The sequence below is a fragment of the Choristoneura fumiferana genome, chromosome 5 (assembly GCF_025370935.1).
Source record: "Choristoneura fumiferana chromosome 5, NRCan_CFum_1, whole genome shotgun sequence".
In the NCBI taxonomy this organism is placed as follows: Eukaryota; Metazoa; Arthropoda; class Insecta; order Lepidoptera; family Tortricidae; genus Choristoneura; species Choristoneura fumiferana.
The window spans coordinates 11,800,509-11,826,471 of record NC_133476.1 but is presented as its reverse complement, the minus strand read 5'-3'; the positions used below and the strand labels follow the sequence as shown (position 1 = coordinate 11,826,471).

The following is a 25,963-nucleotide window of genomic DNA, read 5'->3' as shown; positions in this document are numbered from 1 at the left end:
TTTTCATTGAATGTATTCTCAAATTTACTTATTAATATGCTAATATGAAGCGGTAAATAGTCTATTTCATAAATATGGCCTGATTTCTAATAATTATGTGTTAATTAAAAATATATTGTATCCGTGAACTTGAGCACTTATGGCGTAGAGTTTGAATATTTTTTATCGATACCTATATCAATATTCTTCCAATAGTTTTGTACTAAAATTTGTAGCTGCTTTTCTCCGATTTAAAGATTTGAGAAAATAAAAGTAAAATAACTTAATATTGAAAATTTAATGATTTTAAACATAATAACTATTTGTTTACAAACAAAAAATCAGTGTTTTGTTTGTAGGGTTCCGTACCCAAATGGTGCCAAACGGGACCCTATTTATTACTAAGCCTCCTCTGGCTGGCTGTCTGTATGTCTGTCTGTGCGTTTGTCGCAGAGCTGTATCTTTGGAACCGCATATAGGTAGATAATAAGTAGATATACTTGAAACTTTCACAGAGTAAGTAGGTATGTATTAGTGTGGCCACATATTAAAAAAACTTCCAGGTTCCCGTCAATTCAGTGATCAAAGATAAGTGGATCAGAATTTTGAATCGAATAGGCTGGGAGCCTCACAAGAAAATAAATGTGCATAGCGGGATGCTGTCTCACAGTGACAGATATTTTCAAGTACTGAAAAATTTGTAGGTACTGTAACTTACCTATTATGACGATACCGGCTAAACGGGGATACTGGGGATACGGTACCTATGGTTATCGACAACTCATATTTAGCAGTGAGGGCAACTCTAAAACTCACACAGACATTTACAAATTTACACAGACAGGCCCATCTTACTTTCGGTCACGCTGTCAAGCTAGGTCTGTTTGTCTAAGTAATATTTAGTTTATGATTTTGGGCAACTTAGGTCTGAAAGTTATTATAAAGCCTTATAAACTCTTCAGTCGGAAAGTTTGGGTGCGTGCGACGATGAGCGTGACGAGGAGGAGCGTGTTACGTTCAATTATGACCAAAACAAGCACAAACCGAGCAATCGAAGCGAGCGTGCCGCGGTTGCCACCTGCGAGTGCCAGAATTGAATTCAATCATTAATATCGTTATATATAACTTCCTTTACATATTTTGATAGATATTTATTTCATAGGTAAAAGCATCTATAAAACGAAGAAATTTTGTGTTATTTTTAATTTTAATTTAGGTTTAATTTTAATGTGTAGTACCTACTCTGCGCAGTACCTACGTCATATACATTATGTATAATGTCCGGGTAATTTAATTATTTGAATAGTTATTATTAAATTGCTATATCGTATTAGTCATTATTCATAATACCAGGGCATTACGAAAAATAACCCATTTATTACTTGGTCCATTCCATCTACAGCGTGTATTGTTGATATAATATAGCCTCAAACTGTAACCACACGGAGATTTAAGTGATGTAAACCGATATTAAAACAAATTGTTAATTTAGAATTAACTACCGAAGCGAAATTTTTTTTTTCGACCAGAAATGTAATGCGTACAATAATTTGATACGAGAGAGAAACGTTCTGTGACAGCTGTCACGTCAACAAGTGCGACGTTTTGAATAAAAACAAAATAGTATCACGTAGTGATACATTGCGTGGTAATTTATTTATAAGGAAAATAATAAGTCTACATTTTTAACCAAAACATAATAAAGTGTGCGTATTAGGACCTTCACTTATTACCTTTAAAAAGTTTGAGGTTGCATCAAAAATACACGCTGTATACTAGTAAATATTATAAAGAGGAAAGATCTGGATTTTCGGATGTTTGTTACGAATAAACTCAAAAACAGGAACGATTTCAAAAATTCTTTCACCATTAGAATGCGATTTTGCTCACTGATTTGTCATAGCAAAACCTGAATGTTTGAGCTGCTGAGGTAAAAGGAGTCTTTGTATTGTATTAAGTTAAGTTATACTAAACTTACCTCGAATAGGTATACAATTCTGGAAAGGATTTCCTGTGAAACCTTGGATGCAAACACACATCGGAGAGTGATTAATCGTTTGGCATTGGGCGTTGATTCCACAAGTGCCTGGACAAGGATCGCGGCATTTGTTTTGTTGACATATTCTATTGGAAGGACAATCTGTATTAACTGAACATTCCGGACGGCATCCTTCGTACGGATTCCCAAAATATCCAGAAGAACATACACATGATGCGGCGTTGTTTCGTTCCTTACAAATAGCATTACTCCCACAAGGTGACGGTGTGCAGGGCTGCTGAAGAGGCTCAGTATCGGGTGGAAGAGAGCAGTAAACAAATGGATCACCCATGTATCCCTGTGGGCATACGCAGTTCGGCGTATGGCTAACAACTCGGCATTCAGCCATAGTACCACAAGCTCCAATGCAAGGATCAGCACACTTATTGTTAATACACGCCAAATTATTTGAACATTCACTGTTGCTGGAGCATTCAGGGCGGCAGTTAGGTGGTGCTCCAATATATTGTGGCATACAGGAGCATGACGGTAACTCATTAATGGTTTGGCAAACTGCATTAGGACCACAAGGTGAAGGTGTGCATGGGTTAATTTGAGGTGGAGTTTCAGGAGCTGAAATGTAATAATATTCGTGTTTAAATCAACAAGTACATGCCGTTTTGCTTACTTCATGGTTGATTTTATATTTAAAAAAATACAAGTTCATCAAAAAGATGCTCTTCTTCACACTCCCACAAAGATGACACCTTTAAAAGAACATAAGAACTGTAATATTTTACCGGAAGTTATTTTACTCACGTCTTGGAATGCATCTAGTGAACGGATCTCCTGTGTAGTCGTTAGGGCAAGAACAAATTGGATTATGGTTTACAACTTCACACTGAGCGTTTATACCACAAGCTCCAGTACATGGGTTTATACATTTATAACTGTTGCAAGCTTTATTTAGTTGACATTCAGCGCTAGTCGTGCACTCAGGTCTGCATGTAGGCGGGTTACCAGAGTATCCCGGCAAACAGGAGCAAGCTGCTACGTTATTTACTTCTCGGCATTGACTATTTGGTCCACAAGGGCTGGGATTACAGGGCGCCGTTGGTGTCATTACTGTAATATAGAAAACATTATAGGAATGTGTTGTTTCAACGAGTAAAATTAACTCTTAATTATTGTACCCTACATTCAATTGAGCAGAATAATAACAATGCTTCAATTCAAGTACGAGTACAAGTTGAACTATATGTGAGTGAGCCTCATACGTACCTTGAACAGCGTTACAAGAAACAAATGAATTGCCGATAAATCCAACAGGACAACTGCACATAGGTACATGATTTATTACTTCGCAAATGGCATTATGTCCACATGTATCTGGACATGGGTTTACACATTTTTTTCTGACGCATATTTGGTTTCTTTGACAATCTGTACTCATTGTACATTCAGGTCGACAACCCACGTATGGATCTCCGTGATAATCTAATAAACATTTGCAATTGCCATCCTCACATTCAGCATTAGGGCCACAGGGCGACGGGTTGCATAAATCAGTTGGCAAAAGATCTGCAACCAAATAAATAAGTATAATTACGTTAAATAACAAAATAAATTAAATAGCTAAATTAACATTAAAATAAAAACATATAGGTACACGTATAGGTAACTCTCCTTGCAATTGGGTAAAAAACTATTTTCTTTAACTAAAATTTAAATCTAAAAATTGCTCCTGCGGCGTGTGTCCAAAAGGCTGGCATCGTTTCCTCGTTAAATAGCTATGCTAATTCCTTGAGAGACATAATAATAATAATAAATTTGTTTATTTAGGCAATGATCCCATTATGACAAAATACAATACATAACAAAACAAATACAATTAAATTATATTTGAAATAAATTACATTAAATTAAATTAACCTTCACTAAACTAGCTGCCCTTTGGTGTCTAGTTGTGCCAACCAGGCGCTTTTGCAAATCTTTCAAGAGTCTTTTCAAAATAATAATGAAAACGAAGTAGTAAAGTACCTATGTTAGGAAGTAGAGAATTTACCTAAGTTTTTTTCTTTAACAAAGTTTTTGGGTACACCGGATAAGATTTGAATTGAACCTCCTTTTTAGAGTTCCGGAGCCAAAATGGCAAAAACAGAACCCTTATAGTTTCGCCATGTCTGTGTCTATCTGTCCGTCCGTCCGCGGTTTTGCTCAGAGACTATCAATACTAGAAAGCTGTAATTTTGCACGGATATATTTGTAAACTATGCCGACAAAATGGTACAATATTTAAAAAAAAAAAAAGTATGATACCTTTCATGGACGGAAAGTGGGGGTGATTTTTTTTTCTCATCCAACACTATAGTGTGGATTATTGTTGGATAGGTCTTTTAAAACCATTAGGGATTTGATAAGACGATTTTTCGATTCATTGATTTTTTTGCGAAATATTCAACCTTAAAGTGCAAAACTTTCATTAAAGTCGAGCGTCCCCCCTTCTTAAATCTAAACCGGTGGGTGGAAAAATTTGAAAAAATTCAGGATGGTAGTAAGTGTATCAAACTTTCAAGGAAAACTATATTATATATAAACTATCACGGCTAAGTTTTCTTAGTAGTTTTATTCTTAAACAACTGCCTAAGGTATAAATATATTTAAACTTGGAACATTCCGTATAAAATACGAAATCCTGAGAAAAATATTACGTATTTTTTTTTGTAATGGCTACGGAACCCTATTTTGGGCGTGTCCGACACGCTCTTGGCCGGTTTTTTGGTTTTACGCGCCGAGTATGCTACCAACTATACCAAGTTACCAAGTCGTCCCCAACCAACTCATCCGAAAACATTAATCACTTGCATACAAAAATAGTGTCGTAAAAAATCTCGGATTGCGTTAAGCAAACGTTCTGAGAATAAAATTGATAATTGCACCTACCTTGTTGTACAACGTTACAAGCAGTAAAAGGATCGCCTTTATGACCTTCTACACAAGTACATATTGCAATGTGATTCATAACGGAGCATCGTGCGTTTTGTCCACATGATCCAGGACAAGGATCTCTGCACTTTTCATTGATGCACGCGAACGAACTGGTACAGTCTTGGTTGGTCACGCATTCCGGTCGGCAGTTGGGAGGACTTCCAAAGTAATCGGGCGAGCAGGAGCAAGATGCTTGTCCGCCGTTGTTATGACATGTTGCAAAGATACCGCAAGGTGATGGTACACATGCATCTTTCTCAACGAGTGATGGTTGTAGTACTATAAACAAAATAAAAAATAAAAATTCGTGTTATAAACATTTCAATAATAAAGAAAAACGGATGAGAGAGAGAGAGAGAGAGATTTATTTACACAGATGAGAGCTTACATGGTGTTGGATAGCATCTTGTAAATGGATCTCCAGTGAATCCTGATGTACAACTGCAAATTGGATTATGATGAAATACTCTGCATTCTGCTTTTTGACCGCAAGGCCCAGGGCAAGGGTTTACGCATTTCTGATTTACACAAGACTTTTCTGTATCACAATCCGAATTTAGTAAGCATTCAGGTTTGCAAAACGGAGGTTCACCAATGTAGTTAGGTAAACAGCTGCACACAGCTTGTTCATTTACTTCTCGACATTGACTGTTTGGTCCACACGGACTCGGGTTGCAAATGTTCCTTGGAGGAGTATTAAAAGCTAGAAAAAAAAACGAATTTTATAATCTTTAATATTATGTATGCTTGCATTTGACAACAAATACTATTTCAAAATAATCAATTTACTTACGCGGAACATTATTACACCTGCGGAAAGCGTCACCAGTGTAACCCAATATGCAATTGCAAGTTGGGGAGTGATTTATCACTGTACATTCCGCATTAATCCCACATGTGCCAGGGCATGGGTCTTGACACTTATTTCCAATGCAGGCTCTATTTCCTGGGCAGTCGGAATTAGTCACACATTCTGGGCGACACCCGTCATATGGGTTTCCAAAGTAGCCTTCATTGCATGTGCACGATCCTACTTTATTTTGTTCCTTACACAAAGCATTTGCACCGCAAGGCGATGGAGTGCACGGTGTTAATACTTCCGATGGCAACTGCAATGTGCATTGGCTGAAGGGGTCACCAATGTAACCTTGTAAGCAAACGCACATAGCTGAATGACTGACTACTCGACATTCAGCGTTTGATCCGCATGCTCCAACGCATGGATCCTTACATTTTTGATTGACACAAGCTAAGTGTGAGGCACATTCACTGTTGCTTATACATTCTGGCCTACAGTAAGGTGGTTGACCTTTATAATCTGGCATGCAAGTGCACGATGGACTATCATTTATTTCTTTACAAATGGAATTAGGTCCACATGGTGAAGGCTGGCATGGATTGACAATTTCCGGTGAACCTATTAGAAATGAAATTCATTAGGATACATTTTTCTAACGAGAACAGTATTTTTGATAGTTTACTGAAGTTGCATTAATTATTGCCAAATGTCTTATTTAAATGAAATACTTACTGAACACGAAAGTACACTGTACGAATGGATCGCCCGAAAAGGTCGGTGGACATGTACAGACAGGATTGTGGTTGATAACTTTGCATGTAGCTCTGATTCCACACGCTCCTATGCATGGATCTACGCATTTCTGTTTCATACAGGCCTGGTTTTGTAAACATTCAGCGTTTACCACACACTCTGGTCTGCAGGCTGGTGGGATGCCCAGATATGAGGGCAGGCACGAACAAACAGCTTGATTATTTATGTTCCTGCATTGACTGTTAGAACCACATGCTGCAGTACTGCATGGGTTTTCATTGGATGTTGCTAAAAACAAGTAATTAATTGACACGATCAGAGTACGATAATAAATAATAGAAATTATACGTTGGCGCCACTTTTTTGTTACTACGATTTTTGTCATAAGTTGCGTGGCAAGAATTTTGTATTAACATTTATGAATCTTTTTGTACGGTAATCTCTTTATATAGGTAAATATAAATAGTAGTATAATTCGATTTGTGCTCACTGTTAGCCTTGATATTGATATTTATGTCGAATTACAAGAACCTTATAATTATCTACTAGGAAAAATAACCATTACCTGTAATCGGGTTACATAATACGAAGGCATTTCCAGTGAAACCCGCATTGCAGCTACACATAGGAATATGATTTACAACGCTGCATAATGCATTTTGCCCACACGCTCCTACGCATGGATCAACGCATTTTTTTTGGACACAGGCTTTGCTTTGGTCACAGTCGGTGCTATAAACACATTCAGGACGACAGTTGAAGTAAGGATCTCCATTAAATTCAGGTAAACATAGGCATTGACCGTTTACACACTCAGCATTGGAACCGCAGCGTACGTTTGTGCAAGCGTTGCTAATGAGAGGTTCGTCTGAAGAAAGTAAAGTAAGAATTATATATTAGTTGTACGAAAATGCGAATGCGAATTGCGTGACAGGAAAACTAATTGGGCACCTAATAGGTATAATATTTACCATCTGGTGCCTTCATTCTGCAGCTAGTGAAAGGATCTCCAATGTATCCCTCATCACATGTACATATTGGGACGTGATTTAATACATCGCATTTTGCGAAAACGCCGCATGCGCCAGGACAAGGATCTTGGCATTTTGAGTTCATACACGCGCGGTCACTTTGACAATCTGAATGGATTGTGCATTCTGGTCTGCAGTTCGGTGGACTTCCAATAAAATTTTCAATACATGAACATGACGGCGTGTTTCGTATATTACGACATTCAGCATTAGGACCACAAGGTGACGGATAACATGGGTTTTCGTCAATACTTGGTTGTGTTGGAACTAAAATCAAGAAAATATTACTAAGATTGGAAGCTTTAAGTATGCACAATATTATATAGATAAATTATACATTAAGTAACTTACTTTGAACGAAGGTGCAGATTGTGAACGGGTCTCCAGTATATGATGTCTTACAGGAGCATATAGGACTGTGGTTTATTATTTTACAATTGGCATTCAAACCACATGGCTTTGGACACGGGTTCTCGCATTTGTTGTTAACACACGCCTTGTCATGTGGACACTCTGTGCTAACTACACATTCAGGTCGGCAGTTAGGTGGCGCGCCTATATATTCCGCCAAACAAGAGCACACTGCCTGATTGTTTATTGATCTACATTGACTATTTGGACCACAAGGGGATGGGAAACAAACATCAATTGTTGTTGGTGGCGGATGAGGTTCTGCAAAAACAGCAATTATTTACTTACTTATATAGGCCGTCCCAAGACTATACCACATGGAGGGAAAGTATCTTAAATATATATAGTAGATTAGATAGACAATTTTTCGGAAAGAAAACTTTATTTTGATCTTAAAATTAAGTTTTTGGTAAAAAAAAAAAAAATTCACCCAAACTACATTCGCATACCAAATTTCAAGTCGACTCCAATTACCGTTGAAGAGTTCCGTCCTGTGGAGACGATCCTGGCTGGACTACCAGGATGTCACTACCAGATTATTGTATTGTCACGCAGTTTACATAAGTATACCTATAAATTTCAAGTCAATCCAACTATTACTGGCAGTTGGTCCAATTTAACTTGCAAGATTTGATTACAGACAGACAGACAACGGAACAGGTGATGAATTATTTTAAATAAATGTAAAATTTCATGGTCTTCCTTTTTTTAAGACGCTATGTTACTTGAAAAAAGAAACTTCCGATTGAGCCTTTTGATCGGTGTCTTACAATTACGGGTGTTTTTAGGGTTCCGTAACTTTCGTAGTCAACTAGGAACCCTTAAAGTTTCGCCATGTCTGCCGCGTCTGTCTATCTGTCCGTCCGCGGCTAAGCTCAGAGACCGTTAGTACTAGAAAGCTATAATTTGGCATGAATATACATATCAGTAACGCCGACAGTGGTAAAATAAAAAAAATTTTTAGGGTACTTCCCATAGTCGTAAAGTGGTGGTTATATTTTCTCAACTAACCCAGCAGGGCTACTACGAAACTCGAAGTTCGTGTCGTACCGTCCCTCTCGCTCTCGTATTTAATAGTATAAGTGTCAGAGGGACCGCACGACACGAACTTCGAGTTTCGAGTTTCGTAGTAGCCCTGCTGTATTTTGGGGTTGCCAGGACGATTTCTCGGTTCAGTGATCTGTTTGCGAAATATTCAACTTTAATGTGCAAATTTTCATTAAAATCGAGCGAGATCTAAACACTGCTGGGTGGGAAAAAAAAACAGGATGATAGTAAGTATATCAAATTTACAAGGAAAATTATAGCGGCTAAGATTGCTTGAGAATTATTAGTAGTTTAAGAGTAAATAGCATCCTAAGATTTTACTTGATTTTTCGTATTGGCTACTACGGAACCTTATCTTGGGCGTGTCCGACACGCTCCTGACCGGTTTTTTTGACCATTTGGCGGGTTCGACTCCTGGTTCAGACAGGCGATTATTCAAAAATCTTTGAATGCAGTTCAAACTGTTTTTAAAATCAAAATGAAGTTTCCTTTTAGTAAAATTGTCTTATCTTTTTTATATCTATATATATAAAAGAAGAAACTGACTGACTGACTGACTGACTTATAGATCAACGCACAGCTCAAACCGCTAGGTCTAGAAACTTGAAATTTGGAATATATGTTCCTTAGGTAGGTAATAGGTGTAGACGCGCACTAAGAAAGGATTTTTCGAAATTCCCACGGGATAGTGAATAAATGGGATTTGTATTTTCACTTTCAATTATTGACCCTTTTACCGTAACTATAATTATTAGAGACTTCGAATTTGGCGAGCAAGTAGGTAATACTAACAGCTAAAAACTATTTTCAGGATTTATCAAAATTCCTACGGGATAGGGAATAAAATGGGATTTATATTTTCGCTTCAAAGTGGCCCTAACTCCGTAATTATAAATATTACAAACTGTACATTTGGCATGCAGGTAGGTAAAAACTGTTTCAAAGATTTTCCGAATATCCCACGGGATAAAACGAATAAAGAGGGTTTTATATACTTACCTACTGAATCAGAAAACGCATAAGCTAAACCAATAAAACTGGGGACTGGAGATTTGGCAAACTGATGTAAATCTGGTAACAATTATTTAGCAGTGTCATCCTGCTCATCCTGGCGAGGATCGTCTCCGTAGAAGGGAACTCCTCAAAAGTTGATGGCACACGCAAAAGACTTTACATGTCTGTTAAGTTTCAATGACAATGCGTTTATATGATATACACCGCCTGATGCTGCAGCCAGGGTCGTCTGCTAATGACGGAACTCCTCAAGGGCTGATAGCATAGATACGAAATGTTACATGTACGTTCAACGAGCTGACACAATTACTTTGCCCACCCGCGACCTTTATGATAGCTACTTTTGTGCCCATGCAATGTGTGTTCATGCAGTTCCTCCACCTACACACTGTAAGAACACACAAATCACGCAAATCCATCTATCACCACCACCACTTTACACTGACGCGTTTCGAACTCAACCAGAGCTCATCTTCAGAGCAACACAACCGTTCAGCATGCTACGGTGTGAAATTTGGCATAGATGGACCTAAAGTAATGCAGAGGTGCACTAGGGTAAAGATTAGAGAAATAGAAAGAATAGGAAAATATCTCAACTTTTTTTGTTTTTTTGTTTGTTGGGGGTCATCTCTGAAACTACTGAGATGATTTTAATAATTATTTTACCAATAGAAAGCTACACTACCCCTGATTGACATACACTACTTTAAAAAAAAGGCAAACTTTCCGCAGAATAAAAATAAGTGAATACAATTTCGGGGAAGATTCTCAAAATTCTTTCAAATACAGAAGCTACAATGTGTCTCTCATCAACAATTAACCCTTTACCAGGCCCCTTAGAACTAGCGTGTCTTCATACGTACCTAATTTAGTAGTAGTTACAACCGTATTTAAAGCCTTGTAAAAAAATGTATTTACGAAAGTCGGAGATGTTCCTTTAAACCAGAAATAAAAATGTGGGTTACGGTTATCCCATCGCCTGTCTAAGTAATTAACTGTCATACTCGATTTTGTCTTATTACATTCTTGATCAGGCGAAGGGATATTCCTCCCACATCTTATTCTTCAAGGAAAGTCTTTAAAAGGAGATTTTACAGCTAGGTACATGAATTCGCTCTAGGTTGAACACAAAAACAGTTTTATTACTTACGCGAGTTTTTATGACACGACAAGACAATTTACCGGGCCATGGGAAGAATAGCTCCCGCACAGTTAAACTCTAATAAGGCCATGGGATGATGTCAACCCACATCCTAATTTTAGTCATACACAAAAATGCATGAATATTTAGCAATGTTTAAGATTACATTACCTTTCAACACTCAAAATCTATAAAATATCAAAAAATTGTTCGATCTATGTACTTCTGTTTCATAGAAATTAAGGAAAGTGTTCCAATTTCTCCGTAGTTTACTGAAATTAGAGTTCAAGTGAATCTAAACGGCTGCCAAAGATATTTTACGCGATTTAGAAGCGTGTTGTGAATGAAGATAATAAAATACTATTTTCAGGGATCGACAAAATATTTTGTAGGAGGTTTGGAGTTAAAACCTGACTACGGTAACCGATATAAGATGTGGGAGGAATATATCCCTTCGCCTGGTAAAGGGTTAAGAATATTAAAATAGATCATAACAGTAACTCATGTCCCGCGGGAACTTTAATACAATTTCTCGGGATATAATCCTATATCGTGTATGAAGTCGTGGACAAAAGAAACGAGTAGTCCTTTAACGTTTTCTAAAATTCTACCCCTGTATCAGCGAAACAGGGTTTCAAAGATAGTTACGAATTATGATTGCGCCATCTGTCTAAAACAACTTCTGTCTGTATTTGTATTTCCATGTACTTAATTCTCCGAAAAATCAATCAAAACACGAAAGAAGGATCGCAGAAAGTAAATGTATGTTACTTATCTCAAATTTAACGCGAGCGAAGCCGCGGGCAAAAGCTAGTCTACAATATTTAAGATACTTTCCCTCCATGTGGCATAGTCTTGGGACGCCCTGTAGATATTTGATTTATTGTCTACTTTTTCCTCTTTCTTGATAAAACAAATGATTATAGTGAGGGTTTTCACTTTATTTTATTACTTACCCTGATAAACGCAGTATCTGAATGGATCACCGGTGTAACTATTTAAGCACGTACATAATGGTGAATGGTTCACCACCTGGCATACTGCGTTAGAGCCACAGCTTCCAGGACATGGATCCGCGCATTTATTATTGAGGCAAGCTTGATTCAATGCACAGTCTGTATTTACGACACACTCTGGCCGACAGCCTTCGTAAGGGTTACCAATATAACCTTCCAAGCAAGAACATGAGCCGGCGTTATTTCTTTCTTTACAAATTGCATTAATTCCACAAGGTGAAGGTGAACAAGGTGTTGTTGGCTCTATTTGCATCGGAGCCGGGTGGCATGCAATAAATGGATCACCGCCGTATCCAAACGGACAAATACAATTAGGTGAATGACTCACTACTATACAGTTAGCATGTGAACCACACGCACTGTCGCATGGATTCAAGCATTTATTATTTATGCATGCTAAATGCAAAGAGCATTCTTCGCTAGTGGTGCACTCTGGCCTGCAGTATGGTGCTGAACCCTGATAGCCTTCTAAGCAAGTACACGAAGGAGCTTCATTGACTTCTTTACACAAAGAGTTAGGTCCGCAAGGTGATGGTGTACATGGGTTGATGGGGACCGGCAATCGTTCGGCTGTAATAATTATTAGGAATTTAGATACCAATATTAGTTTTTTAGCCATTAGTTTATTATATATATTGTCTCAGGTTCGAATCCAGGAAAGGGGCCGTACAAAAGTACGTTTTTATCAATTGGCTGACACTAAAACAATATATTCCACATAGGTAGTTTCATATCTGTATTTTTCATTGTTCCACCATTTAGCTACAAACTAGTTTGTGACAAACAACTGATGTGATTTATGTCTATCCCTCACAGTGGTACTCTCTTGCCAATTCTGTTGAGATACTTGTTGTGGGATATTTATCTATATCTATATAGATTCTTTTGTCCAGTAAGGTGCTGATAGACTTGAACAGTCACTTGCAATATGCATTCTAGCGAATGCTCACAAAATAAACAGAAGCGTCTCGCGAGCATTCCAGCGAAATTACGGTAATTTGCTTTGAGCTTTTTGCCGACCATCCGTCCGATATCATCGTGAATATTTTTTTTTGACGAGCATTTACTAGAACGTTCCCTATCGTGATCGTTTCTACGATCGTGTAAATGTTCGTAGCAATGTTTGACTATATGCTTGGCTCTGTTCATTGTTCAGATTAACAAATTTAAAAACGGCGAATGCTCGATGTTCTGTTTCAAGTAAATGCTCAAGTTTATCAGCAAACCGTAGGTAACCCACAGAAGAAACTTTATTTCATTTGGGAATATGTCAGTTAATGTTAATTGATTCTCTCATGATTTGTTACTTATTTATTTTAGTGTTAGTATGTAGGTAGTAGGTACTCGAGTACCTAATCTAAAAACTTACGAAGTTTGAAGCACCGTGAGAATGGGCTTCCAGAGTAAGATGCAGGACATGAGCATATAGGGCTGTGATTAACAACTTTACATTCTGCATTTACTCCACAAGAGCCAACACAAGGATCCACACAACGCTGGTTGCTACAGGCTTGGTTGAGAGAACATTCCGCGCTAATAGTACATTCGGGACGACAAGCCGGAGGCGAACCTATGTTATTAGGCGCACATGAGCAAGCAGCTTGACCATTGACATCTCTACATATACTGTTAGGCCCACATGGTGATGGCTGGCAGGGATTCGTAATAATGGGTTCTGAAATCAAGTTGTTTTATGAGATTCTGTTTATAATAATTCAATATTAACATTACTGTAATAATACTTACCAACTATTGGACGACATTCAACAAATGCATTTCCAGTCATCCGTTCGGGACAAATGCACATGGGTATATGGTTTACAACGCTGCATGTTGCAGTAGCGGAGCAAGTGCCGGGACATGGATCTTTGCACTTATTTCTTATACAGGCCAAATTACGATCGCAATCTGAGCTTTGTACGCATTCGGGTCTACATCCAACGTAAGGATCGCCGCGGAATTCTGTGATACAAGCACATTGGCCATTTGAGCATTGCGCATTCGTACCACATGGCGATGGGTTACATGGGTCGTCTTGTACTGCAACTAAAATATTAATTCTCTGGTAAATATAACAATAGTAACTATATATATGACATGTTTTTGAGCTACATAAGTTATGGTTGCAATCATAAATCCAAATATAATTACCTGCAGGAGGCATAGGGTTGCACTGTGTAAACGCATTTCCAGTGAAATCATCCATGCAAGCACAAACGGAAATATGATTTGTGACCTGACAAATAGCATTTATGCCGCATGACCCAGGACAGGGGTCTACACATTTTTGATTAATGCATGCTAAGTTACTGGGACATTCTTCGTTTATCGTGCATTGAGGCCTACAGTTGGGCGGAGTGCCTTCAAAATTAGGTTGACATGAACACGAAGGTATGCCGCGTAAATCTCTACATAGAGAATTGGGACCGCACGGTGACGGAGTGCATGGATCTTGTTCAGCCGAAAATATAGTTGGTGCTAAAACAAAAACATATGTTAATCTGCAGATAATTTTTAAAACCTTGAAAAATGCTCTCCAATAATCTCTTAAATAAAAAAAGTACTGTAATACAGAACGAAAAACGAAATTAATTAATTTAAAAAAAGAAAGAAAGAAATATTTTATTCGGACCTCGCACATTACATAAAAAGCATAATTGAAATACATTAAAAAATAAAAAAGTAAAATAAAAAAGAAAAAACAACAACAATATTAAAATAAAAAGAAGTATTATGCATATGCGAGATCGCGAAGCGGCCCCAGCTCAGCTAGTGTGTGTGTGTAATTTCAATGTCTTACTCACCCGTGTACAAGTAACACCGCGAAAATGGATCTCCGGTGTATCTGTTTTGACATGTACATATAGGACTGTGGTTTACAACTCTACAATCTGCGTTTTGTCCACATGGTCCAGGACAAGGTGATTCACATCTTTGATTGCGGCACGTTTTATCAGAAGGACATTCTGCATTAACGACACATTCGGGTCTGCAGTTTGGCGGGGTACCGCTGTACTCAGGTAAACAAGAACACACACTTTGGCCATTCGATATACGACATTGACTATTGGGTCCACACGGAGAGGGTTGGCACAGATTTATTGGTGTATTGTCCATTGCTGAAATAAAATAAAATATTATAAGTAACATTTTTTTTCTCCTGAATATTTAAATAAATCTACCGATTGGATACCCATCCGCAATGCTGAGGGCCGTGATCATATAATCTAATCACTTTTGGTGAAAATTTTAAGTACGCCACTTTTATATAATAATAACCAAACTTTAAAGAGAGTCATCATACGTATTTTAACCGTATGTTTATAATATAAATTATTAATTGCTCTAACATCATCACATTAATAAACTTACGTTGTTTGAAACATTGTCTGAATGGGTCTCCTGTTAGACCTTGCGGGCACGTACACAAGGGCAAGTGATTAACCACTAGGCAATCAGCATTCGACGCACATGTCCCAGGGCAGGGATCAATGCATTTATTTGTAGTACACGCTTTATTACTTGGACAGTCTGAACTGACAACACATTCAGGACGACATTCTTCGTACGGGTTACCGAAATATCCGCTTCTACACAAACAGGCGCCGGCACCGAATCGTTCTCTGCACTCAGCATTCGGTCCACATGGCGATGGAGAACAAGGAGACAACGGAGAGGATGATATTAATCCCTGTGGAGAGCACTGAACTGCCGCATCGCCTGTATAACTTTCTGGACATTTACAAATAGCAGTATGGCTCACAACTTGACATTCTGCATTAATCCCACAAGCGTTCAAACAAGGATTCTGGCATTTTCTATTAATACATGCCGTTTGTGGCATACATTCACTGTTGACTATACATTCAGGGCGACAATTTGGAGGTGCTCCTATAAACTCTGGCATACATTGACACGACGGTAAATCTCCTCCGGTTTGCTGGCAAATCGAATTGGGCCCACAGGGTGATGGCTGGCACGGATTGGTCGGCAGTGGTGTGCTAGCAATAGCTGTAAATAAAATAAAATCTCATAACTAAAATGGCCGCTGTTCCTTTCATTCACGTCTCACATCGCCCTTCCTGTAAGACCGCAACTGCTGAGTTAAAACTGCAACTGGCATTGTTATCTCAATTTTCATTTTTATCGTACATAATGTAACAAAATTATTAAATAATCATATATAACTTACGAATAGGTATACATCTCGTGAAAGGATCTCCTGTCGTCTGTGTTGGACAGGAGCATATGGGGTTGTGATTAATGACTTGACATTCAGCTGCCACCCCGCAAGTGCCTTGGCAAGGATTTATACATTTTTGATTGGAGCAGGCTTTGTCAAGTGGGCAATCAGAGCTAGCGACGCATTCTGGCCGACACGAAGGAGGTGCACCACGGAAACCAAGTAAACATGAACACACAGCTTGATCATTGAAAACTCTACATTGGCTGTTCGGTCCACATGGAGTTGGCTGGCATGGGTTTACGGGTAGATCAACTGGGAACGAAAATTATATAAGATTTATTTCATTTTATTAAACATATTAAGGAAAAACTGATATCATGAAGAATTTTATGTAATGAAATAAAAACTAACCTTTAATGGGATTACATTGGACAAAAGCATTGCCTGAAGTTCTCGCTGGACATGTACAGACTGCCATATGTGTTACCACTTGACAAAGAGCATTTGTACCGCATGTATTTGTGCATGGATTAACACATCGATTCCTTACACATGTTTTATCTATTGGGCAATCTGAACTGACTGTACATTCAGGGCGACAACCAAAATAAGGATCACCATTATATTCTGATATGCAAGTACATATTCCATTATTGCAGTTAGCATTTGATCCACATGGAGATGGGTTACATGGGTCAATTGATGTAGGCTCTGAAAAAGACAAAAATATAGTACCTAATTGAAATTTAATAAGAATAAGAACCGGCCAAGTGCGAGTCGGACTGGCGCAAAAAGGGTTCCGTACCATTATCTATACAACATTAGACATTAGCAAAAAAAGGCGAAAAAAAAACAAGTTTTTTTGTATGGGAGCCCCCTTAAATATTTATTTTATTTTAATTTAATTGTTTATTTTTAAAATGATTATGCAACTAAACATTCTGTGAATATTTCAAGCGTCTACCTGTTGCCGTTATTATTAATATCGAGCAAAAAACGGCAAAAAAAACACGTTTGTTGTATGAGAGCCCCCATTAAATATTTATTTCATTTTGTTTTTATTATTTGTTGTTATAGCGGCCACAGTAATACAATCTGTGAAAATTTTAAGTGCTTTGCTATTACGGCTCAAGAGGTAGAGCCCTGTGACAGACGGACGGACGGACAGACAGACAGACAGCGGAGTCTCAGTAATAAGGTTCCGTTGGCACCCTTCGGGTACGGAACCCTAAAAAAAGATAGTCTAAAAATGAACGTAATGAAATAATATAACAAATACCTGTTGGCTCTTTTAAGGAGCACCGGTTGAAAGGATCCCCTGCGTAGTTATCTATACAAGTACAAATAGCTAAATGGCTTTGCACTCTACATATTGCATTCACTCCACATGATCCGGGGCAAGGATCCGTACATCTTTGGTTAATGCATGCTTTATCACTGGCGCAATCTGAATTAATGGTGCACTCGGGTCGACAATTGGGAGGGCTACCGGAATATTGAGGTAAACAAACGCAGGATGGAAAGCCACCTACATCGCGACACTCAGAAAATGGTCCACATGGTGAAGGTAGACACGGATCACTTTGAACAGCCATAACATCAGCAACTGAAATAAAATTGAGTAAATTATTCGTCCTAAGTTCAATAATGTCAAAAAATACGTTTGTTTATTAATATTAACCTGGTAGTAGGTAACATCGACTAAATGGATCACCCGTATATAATGGCTGACACGAACAAATAGGGCTGTGGTTGATTACTTTGCAGTCCGTATTAAGTCCACAAACACCTGTACAAGGATTTTTACACTTCTGCTGTATGCAAGCTTGCTGTTGATTGCACTCAGAGCTCAAGACACATTCTGGCCTACAGGCAGGTGGTGTGCCCAAGAAGCCAGAAATACAAGTACACACAGCTTGGCTGTTAGACGTTTTACATATACTATTTGGTCCACATGGTGAAGGGGCGCAGGGATCTTTTTGTACAGTCGTGGTATCTGTAAAAATATCAGATTATAAAATATGTAACTGCAGGTTCGTATTTACACAACATAAAAAATAAGTTTAATTTTTTAATTTGATGCAATATTTATTATCTTACCATGCGGTTTTTCGTAACAATTCTGATAAGGATTGCCAATAAAGCCATTAATACAGTTACATTTTGGACTATGGTTGACAACATGGCATTCCGCGTTAGTTCCACAAATGTTATTACAAGGATTTTTGCATCTGTTTTGAATGCATGCCAGATTGGTGGTACAATCAGAGTTTACTACACATTCGGGTCTACATCCTTCATAAGGATTCCCAAAGTGTTCAGGTAAGCATATACATGCGCCGGCACCACGCTGTTCTTTACACACTGCGTTAGGTCCACACGGTGATGGTGAACATGGTGTCAGTGGTGTATCCTGAATTCTACATGCGGTAAAAGCGTCTCCAGTGAAACCTGGAGGACACAAACATTGCGGAGCGTGGCTGATAACTCGACATTCAGCACCGGTACCACAAGACCCAGGACAGGGATCTTTGCATTTGTTATTTATGCATGCTAATTCATTAGGACACTCTGAATTCGCTGCACATTGAGGGCGACAGTTCGGTGGCGTACCCATGAAATCGTCGTGACAAGCGCACGATGGAGACCCACCAATTTCTTGGCATATAGAGTTCGGGCCGCACGGAGAAGGTTGACATGGATTCTGAAGAATTGGTGGTTTGACATCTAAAATTTAAAATATTGATATTTATATCATAAATATTTTTATTAATATTATGAATCATTTTATATGCATATTATTAAATATTCTGTTTGGTTCTTATCTTACCTTCAATGACACACCTTGCAAATGGATCACCAGTTAAGCCAGGTGGACAAGAACAAATTGGATTATGATTTATAACTTGGCATTGCGCTGAAATTCCACAAGTTCCTTTGCATGGGTCAATGCAGCGTTGATTAGTGCAAGCTTGATTAAGAGTGCATTCTGCACTGGTTACACATTCTGGTCTACACGTGGGTGGCGCACCTTTATATCCCAAAATGCAAGAGCAAATTGCTTGGCCGTTGATTTCTCGACATTGGCTATTGGGGCCACATGGTGAGGGACTGCACGGATTTATAATTTCAATGTCTTTTACTGGCCTGCACTCAAAGAACGCATTACCGGAAAAACCTTGTGGACAAGTGCACATGGGCACGTGATTGTAAACATTGCAGATCGCACTGCGACCGCAAGTGTTAACGCATGGATCACTACATTTATTTCCGATGCATGCTTTATCTTGTTGGCAATCGCTGCTCATGAGACACTCAGGTCGACAGCCGAAGTATGGGTCACCTTGATAGTTTTCAACACATGTGCAGACACCATTGTTGCAATCTGCATTTACTCCGCATGGTGATGGATGGCATGGGTTTGTCTCCAAAATGGTGTCTGTAAAGAATGATAAGACATTTTAATTGAAAATCTGCCTTAGTGTAATTTTTACAATTTTGAGCAACTGACTAACAACGATATTATTGCGAGTTTATTCCTACTTCATACTTTCATACTAATATAAACTGGCCGCTACCCGCGACTTTGACTGCGATGATTTCGTTTATCAGGCGCCCGCGAGAACTTTACAACATTCCGGGATTATCCTATGGCTCAGGGGGTTCAAATTATCTCCATACCAAATTTCGTTACGATCAGTTGAATATTTTACCTAAGCGTGGAAACGTAACAAACAAACTTATTCAAATTTATACCTAATAAATATTAGTTCTTATGTTTGTAACTCCGTCATGCAAAAACGGCTCAACGAATTTGGATAAAAAGCATATAGATAGCGCTTAACCTAGATTAACACATAAGATATTTTACCATACCATCCCAGCCTATATATGTCGCACTGCTGGGCACAGGCCTCCTCTCAGAACAAGCGGGCTTGAGCCATAGTTCCTACGCGGGCCCAGTGCGGATTGGCAACTTCACACGCACCGTTGAATTGCTTTGCAGGTTTATACAGGTTTCCTCACGATGTTTTCCTTCACCGCAAAGCTCTTGGTAAATTTCAAATGTATTTCCGCACATGATTTTCGAAAAACTCACAGGTGCTAGCCGGGGTTCGAACCCACGACCTTCTGCTTGAGAGGCGATAGGTCCACCACTACCACACAACTACAAAATACTACAAACCACTAGGCCACCCCGGCTTCATATTATATATTAGATATTTTACTCTCGAAGAAATGCATTGTTCACGTCAGATAGCATACACAGATGAAGTGAACAGCTAGGTTAATTTATCCACAGAAATCAATTTACTATAGCTTAGAGAAAAAAAAACACGGATTTCATGCACCAGAAAAAAATATTACCGTCATTTTCTGGCATCAGTTGGCATTGAGTGAAAGGATCGCCAGTGTAAGAATCAAAGCAACCACACTGGGCAATATGATTGTAAACAGTGCACTGAGCATTCTGGCCGCAAGCTCCGGGGCATGGGTCGCGACACTTTTCATTTATACATGCTTGGTTACTTGGGCATTCGGAATTCGTTGTGCATTCGGGCCTACAGTTGGGCGGGTTTCCTATATAATAAGGTTGGCAAGCGCAAGATGGGGCGCCTGCGACATTTCTGCATTCTGCATACAGGCCACAAGGCGATGATAGACATGGATCGATATTTGCCGGCGGCATTGGAGGTTGGGACACTGTAATAAAGATATTCATGAAATAAAGAATAATACGAATTTAGAAAGACCGAGACTGTGTTGTTCTTCCCTCATGGATGATTCTATGTATTTACGTGCTTTATATGTATACATACATTCATAAGGTACATAAAACTACGTAGGTACATAGGTACACTTGTCAAGGATTCTTGCTTTGTTTAGAGCGAAAACAGTAAATTGGTTTAATTTGATAAAATCGGCTGCTGATTTACCTGTACCTGTGTGATGCAGCACCACATGTTAACAGGTACTCGCGGAGGGTACTCGGCCACAATTCCTACGAACTAGTTATTGAATTGGGATTTTATTATTGTAAAGAAAAGAATACAAATAAAAAAACATCCTTAACTTAAGAAGATCTTAAGCCCAGTCAAAATGGCCCCCTCGAGTTGTCCCTGGCGTAAAGGTACCCATCAAACTGGTCGCGTTACCACGCTGAATGGCGATGGACAACCTTATTAATATTGTATGAATTTGAAATTGTAGTAGTTAGGTAGGTACAACAAACAGTTTTAATCGACCTGATCGTTAAAAAAATTAAAGACTTACCTATTAGTGGATAACACCTCGTGAAAGGATTTCCTGTTAAGCCTTGCTTACAAACACAGATAGGACTATGGTTGATCACGTTACAGTTTGCGTTTACACCACAGGCTGTAAGGCATGGGTTAGAACATTTTTGATTTACACATGCCAAGTTCGACGGACATTCTGAACTAACGACACATTCAGGTCTACAGTTTGGTGGCGAGCCGATAAAGTTTGGCAAGCAAGAGCACACCGCTTGTCTATTTATTTCTTTGCATTGACTGTTAGCTCCACACGGTGAAGGATTACAAGGAACAGTTTCGGGCGTTATTGCTGCAAGATGTATGTAAAATATTAGATCACTTGTTTTGAGGTACAATTAACTAGCAGATACATTTTTAATACTTACGTTCTTCCATGACGATGCAGTAGTTATAGGGATTTCCCGTGTACCCTTGTTGGCATGTACATATTGGCATATGATTAGATATATGGCACAGACTGTTTGATCCGCATGTTCCTGGACAAGGATCTAGACACTTCATTCCAGAGCAAGCTTTATTAAGTGGGCAATCTGAATTAACTATGCACTCAGGCCGACATCCTTCATATGGATTACCGGTATACCCATCTAAGCATTGACAGGCCCCGACGCCGTTTTGTTCTCTGCAACGAGCATTCGGTCCACATGGATTAGGGCTACATGGAGCCAAAATCTCTGGGACTTCTGGAAGTATCTGAAGCTTACAGTGTGAAAACGGATCCCCATTATACCCCACTTGACAAATGCACATAGGCGAGTGACTCACTACTCTGCATTCTGCATTTAGTCCACATGTACCAATACATGGATCAACACATTTTTGGTTCTGACAAGCGAGATTATAGTCGCATTCGTTGTTGCTTATACATTCTGGTCGGCAATTAGGAGGGATACCTTTGTACTCGGGTAAACAAGCACATATAAAATTATTCCCATTTATCTTGCATACTGAATGGGGTCCACAAGGCGATGGTTCACATGGATTAACTTCCACCTCGGTCGGAACTGTAAAAAAAAGAGACAATCATCCTTTCAATTTTGAAGCATGTATATTCCGAGAAGGTATTTCCAAGGTGATGATTTAAATTATTAATTAAACTGCCGAAATTCTTAGATAAATACGTCAAAAAATACTTACCCCTAATAATACATCTCATAAACGGATCGCCAGTAAATAGAGGCGGACATGTACATATCGGGTTATGGTTAATAACGTCACAGACTGCTCCGACCCCACAAGCTCCAATGCATGGGTTGACACATTTTTGATTATTGCAAGCCTCTTTTAGTGAGCATTCTGAACTAACTACACACTCTGGTTTACAAGTTGGTGGGCTTCCTCGGAAACCTGGCACACAAGAACATATCGCTTGACCATTCGACTGACGACACTGACTATTGGGTCCACATGGCGACGGATTACACGGGTTCGTAGAAGAATCTGCAATAGGTATACATTGAACATTAGTTTTTTGGTATTATTATTATGTATTTTCTTTCATTGTAGTGTCTACTCTTGTTTTCGATATCCTGTCAATCATCAAGATAGCCTTTGTACATCTTATTATTTATCTTGTTATCTGTTAATTTAATGTATTTTTATGTACATAAGAGGTTTACAATTCAATATAATACATCATGTGGAATTCATTATTCAAAGCAAATCATTATGTTCAGACAATAAGTATTTGAAATATTTACCTAAAGATGGCCTGCACTCCACAAATGCGTTGCCAGTTCTACCTTTCGGACATGTGCACATCGGTATGTGATTATGAACATCGCAAACAGCATTGTTTCCGCAAGTGTTAATACATGGATTAACACATTTGTTTTGTTGACACCCTTTGTCGAGGGGGCAGTCTGTATTGTAAACGCATTCCGGTCTACAACCAAGATTGGCATCACCGTGGTATCCAGTTTTACACGAACAAAGTCCGTTGCTGCATATTGTATTTGGACCACACGGACTTGGTTCGCACGGGTTCAACGGCACTGGTGAAGTAATATCTAGTAAAGAAAATAAGCAAACATGATTAATTAAGAGTACGTCATTGATTTATTCAGAAGTTATGTTACAAAATTTAGAGTTAAGTAAAGTCTAAATTTTGTAAAATGTCTTTATGCCTACCTTGTATTGGTTTAGGTATACACTGTCTGAAAGGATCCCCAGCGTATCCGTCTGGGCACAAGCATACTGGTACATGATTATTCACAAAACAATTGGCATAAAGTCCGCAAGAACCCTCACAAGGATTTTGACATTTTTCTGCTACACAAGCCTTGCTGCTAGGACAATCAGAATGCACTATACATTCAGGTTTACAGAAAGGTGGAGAACCAGTGTAAGACTGTAAACACGAACAAGACGCTAAGCCTCTAATATTGCGACACTCGGCGTATGGGCCACAAGGTGAAGACATACAAGGATCTGATGGAGGTGACTGACTTGGTATGTTAGCTGCAATAAATTTAAAGTCATTAAATTTTAAGATTGATTTGTGACGACGGAGTAGTATATGATCTAATAAGATTACAACTTACGAGATACAAGTAAACAAGTTGTGAATGGATTTCCAGAATATCCAGATCGGCAAGAGCAAACTGGACTGTGATTTATGACTTTACAATCTGTGTTTTGTCCACATGGTTTCGGACAAGGATTGACGCATCTTTGATTAACGCAAGCTCTATTTGTCTTACATTGCGAATTCACAACGCATTCAGGTGCACAATTAGGTGGACTTCCAATGTAATTAGTCATGCAGGAACAAACTGGCTGTCCATTTATTTCTTTGCAAATCGCATTGGAACCACAAGGTGATGGATTGCAAACATTTACTACCAAAACGTCACCTGTAAAATATTTTGCATATATTATGTATGTTATTATTATTATACACCTGTAAAATAATTGTATAAATTTAAACAAACAAACAGGTCCGTTAAATTAAAGAAATGATGGGCTCAAATGAAGTTAGTTTTTCTATGAAACTACTAGTATGTAGTGTAGGTACCTATCTAAACTTGTGCTTTGTTGGGCTTTGTTATAGAAACAATCATTAGGTAAACATGTATTTAACACGTACTAGTTAAAACATAGAAAACATTCATTTGTCAGATCACGGGGCTAATTTTGATGAAAATGCCATTGGAATATGTCATTTGTGACTGTAAGTAAAAGTGAAGGATGAGGAAATTATTGCTGTTATTAATTTTCTTGCGTAGTGGAAATTTAAATTTGAACGACCGACGACACGATTTAGACGACCAGATGGCCTAGTGGTTAGAGAACCTGACTACGAAGCTTGAGGTCCCGGGTTCGATTCCCGTGTCGGGGCAGATATTTGTATGAAAAATACGAATGTTTGTTCTCGGGTCTTGGGTGTTTACTATGTATTTAAGTATGTATCTATCTATGTAATTATATTTATCCGTTGCTTAGTACCCATAACACAAGCTTTGCTAAGCTTACTTTGGGACTAGGTCAATTGGTGTGAATTGTCCCGTGATATTTATTTATTTTTATTTTAAATTTGAACGGTAATATTGTTGATACATACAGTACATTTTAACATAAATAGTTAACTAGAAATGGATTGAAGTTAAAGAAATTAAAAAAATACACGGTATACATAAGGGTACACCTTTTATACAGTATAATTTAATAATAGTAAATGTATCTATAGCCTCAATAATTATTAATGGCCTCCTAATATCACAATATGATATTAAAGCTTCTTGAATTTTCAGTATTTTTCAGTTAGGAGGAGGGTTGGCGGCTGGACATAGGTATATTGACCTAATGTGAGTATTTGAAAAGTATAAGGAAACATTATATATTTTTCATCAATAGATTCAAAAAAATCTTACCAGGGACTGGAGTACACATTGAGAATGGATTTCCTGTGTAGCCTGTATTACAATTGCATACTGGTTTGTGATTTGCAACATAGCATTCTGCGTTGTATCCACACACTCCTGGACAGGGGTCTGTACATTTGTTTTTGAAACATGCAGCTGTTAAAGGACAGTCAGAGTCGGCTAAGCATTCAGGTCTGCAACCTTGATAGGGATCTCCAGTATAGTCGACAAGACATGTACACGATCCAGCGTTTCCTTGTACCTTACACTCTGCATTCGCACCACACGGTGACGGTTCACAAGGGTTAAGGTATTCATTCATAGGTGGAACTGAAATATTCATAAAATTTGAATTCACTTACCAATAAACAGCCAGACACCGTAGAAGCACTTCCTCGGACAGAAGCGTTAGTCGAAGCTTGCTGGGCTCGGCGACGTTTAGTGTTCTCCACAGTCCGGC

General features: G+C 38.5%; 1 protein-coding gene across 1 annotated transcript in view; it reads right to left on the bottom strand.

The window, feature by feature from the left end:
* dpy (fibrillin-like protein dumpy) overlaps window positions 1–25,963 on the bottom strand; it is a 141,064-nt gene that overhangs the window by 33,673 nt on the left and 81,428 nt on the right. The window contains exons 61-90 of the mRNA XM_074087894.1: window positions 25,513–25,833; window positions 24,184–24,495; window positions 23,771–24,100; window positions 23,341–23,649; window positions 22,778–23,080; window positions 22,006–22,644; window positions 21,618–21,929; window positions 20,712–21,047; window positions 19,174–19,782; window positions 18,444–19,070; window positions 18,025–18,339; window positions 17,623–17,949; window positions 16,755–17,054; window positions 16,350–16,655; window positions 15,530–16,168; window positions 14,962–15,276; window positions 14,309–14,635; window positions 13,904–14,203; window positions 13,527–13,832; window positions 12,098–12,727; window positions 7,880–8,200; window positions 7,469–7,795; window positions 7,063–7,365; window positions 6,477–6,785; window positions 5,739–6,362; window positions 5,334–5,648; window positions 4,901–5,224; window positions 3,239–3,538; window positions 2,777–3,082; window positions 1,958–2,590 (exon numbers count right to left, since the gene is read on the bottom strand). Coding sequence (XP_073943995.1) covers window positions 1,958–2,590; window positions 2,777–3,082; window positions 3,239–3,538; window positions 4,901–5,224; window positions 5,334–5,648; window positions 5,739–6,362; window positions 6,477–6,785; window positions 7,063–7,365; window positions 7,469–7,795; window positions 7,880–8,200; window positions 12,098–12,727; window positions 13,527–13,832; window positions 13,904–14,203; window positions 14,309–14,635; window positions 14,962–15,276; window positions 15,530–16,168; window positions 16,350–16,655; window positions 16,755–17,054; window positions 17,623–17,949; window positions 18,025–18,339; window positions 18,444–19,070; window positions 19,174–19,782; window positions 20,712–21,047; window positions 21,618–21,929; window positions 22,006–22,644; window positions 22,778–23,080; window positions 23,341–23,649; window positions 23,771–24,100; window positions 24,184–24,495; window positions 25,513–25,833 — 11,625 coding nt within the window. The remainder of the gene's footprint in view (window positions 1–1,957; window positions 2,591–2,776; window positions 3,083–3,238; window positions 3,539–4,900; window positions 5,225–5,333; window positions 5,649–5,738; window positions 6,363–6,476; window positions 6,786–7,062; window positions 7,366–7,468; window positions 7,796–7,879; window positions 8,201–12,097; window positions 12,728–13,526; window positions 13,833–13,903; window positions 14,204–14,308; window positions 14,636–14,961; window positions 15,277–15,529; window positions 16,169–16,349; window positions 16,656–16,754; window positions 17,055–17,622; window positions 17,950–18,024; window positions 18,340–18,443; window positions 19,071–19,173; window positions 19,783–20,711; window positions 21,048–21,617; window positions 21,930–22,005; window positions 22,645–22,777; window positions 23,081–23,340; window positions 23,650–23,770; window positions 24,101–24,183; window positions 24,496–25,512; window positions 25,834–25,963) is intronic.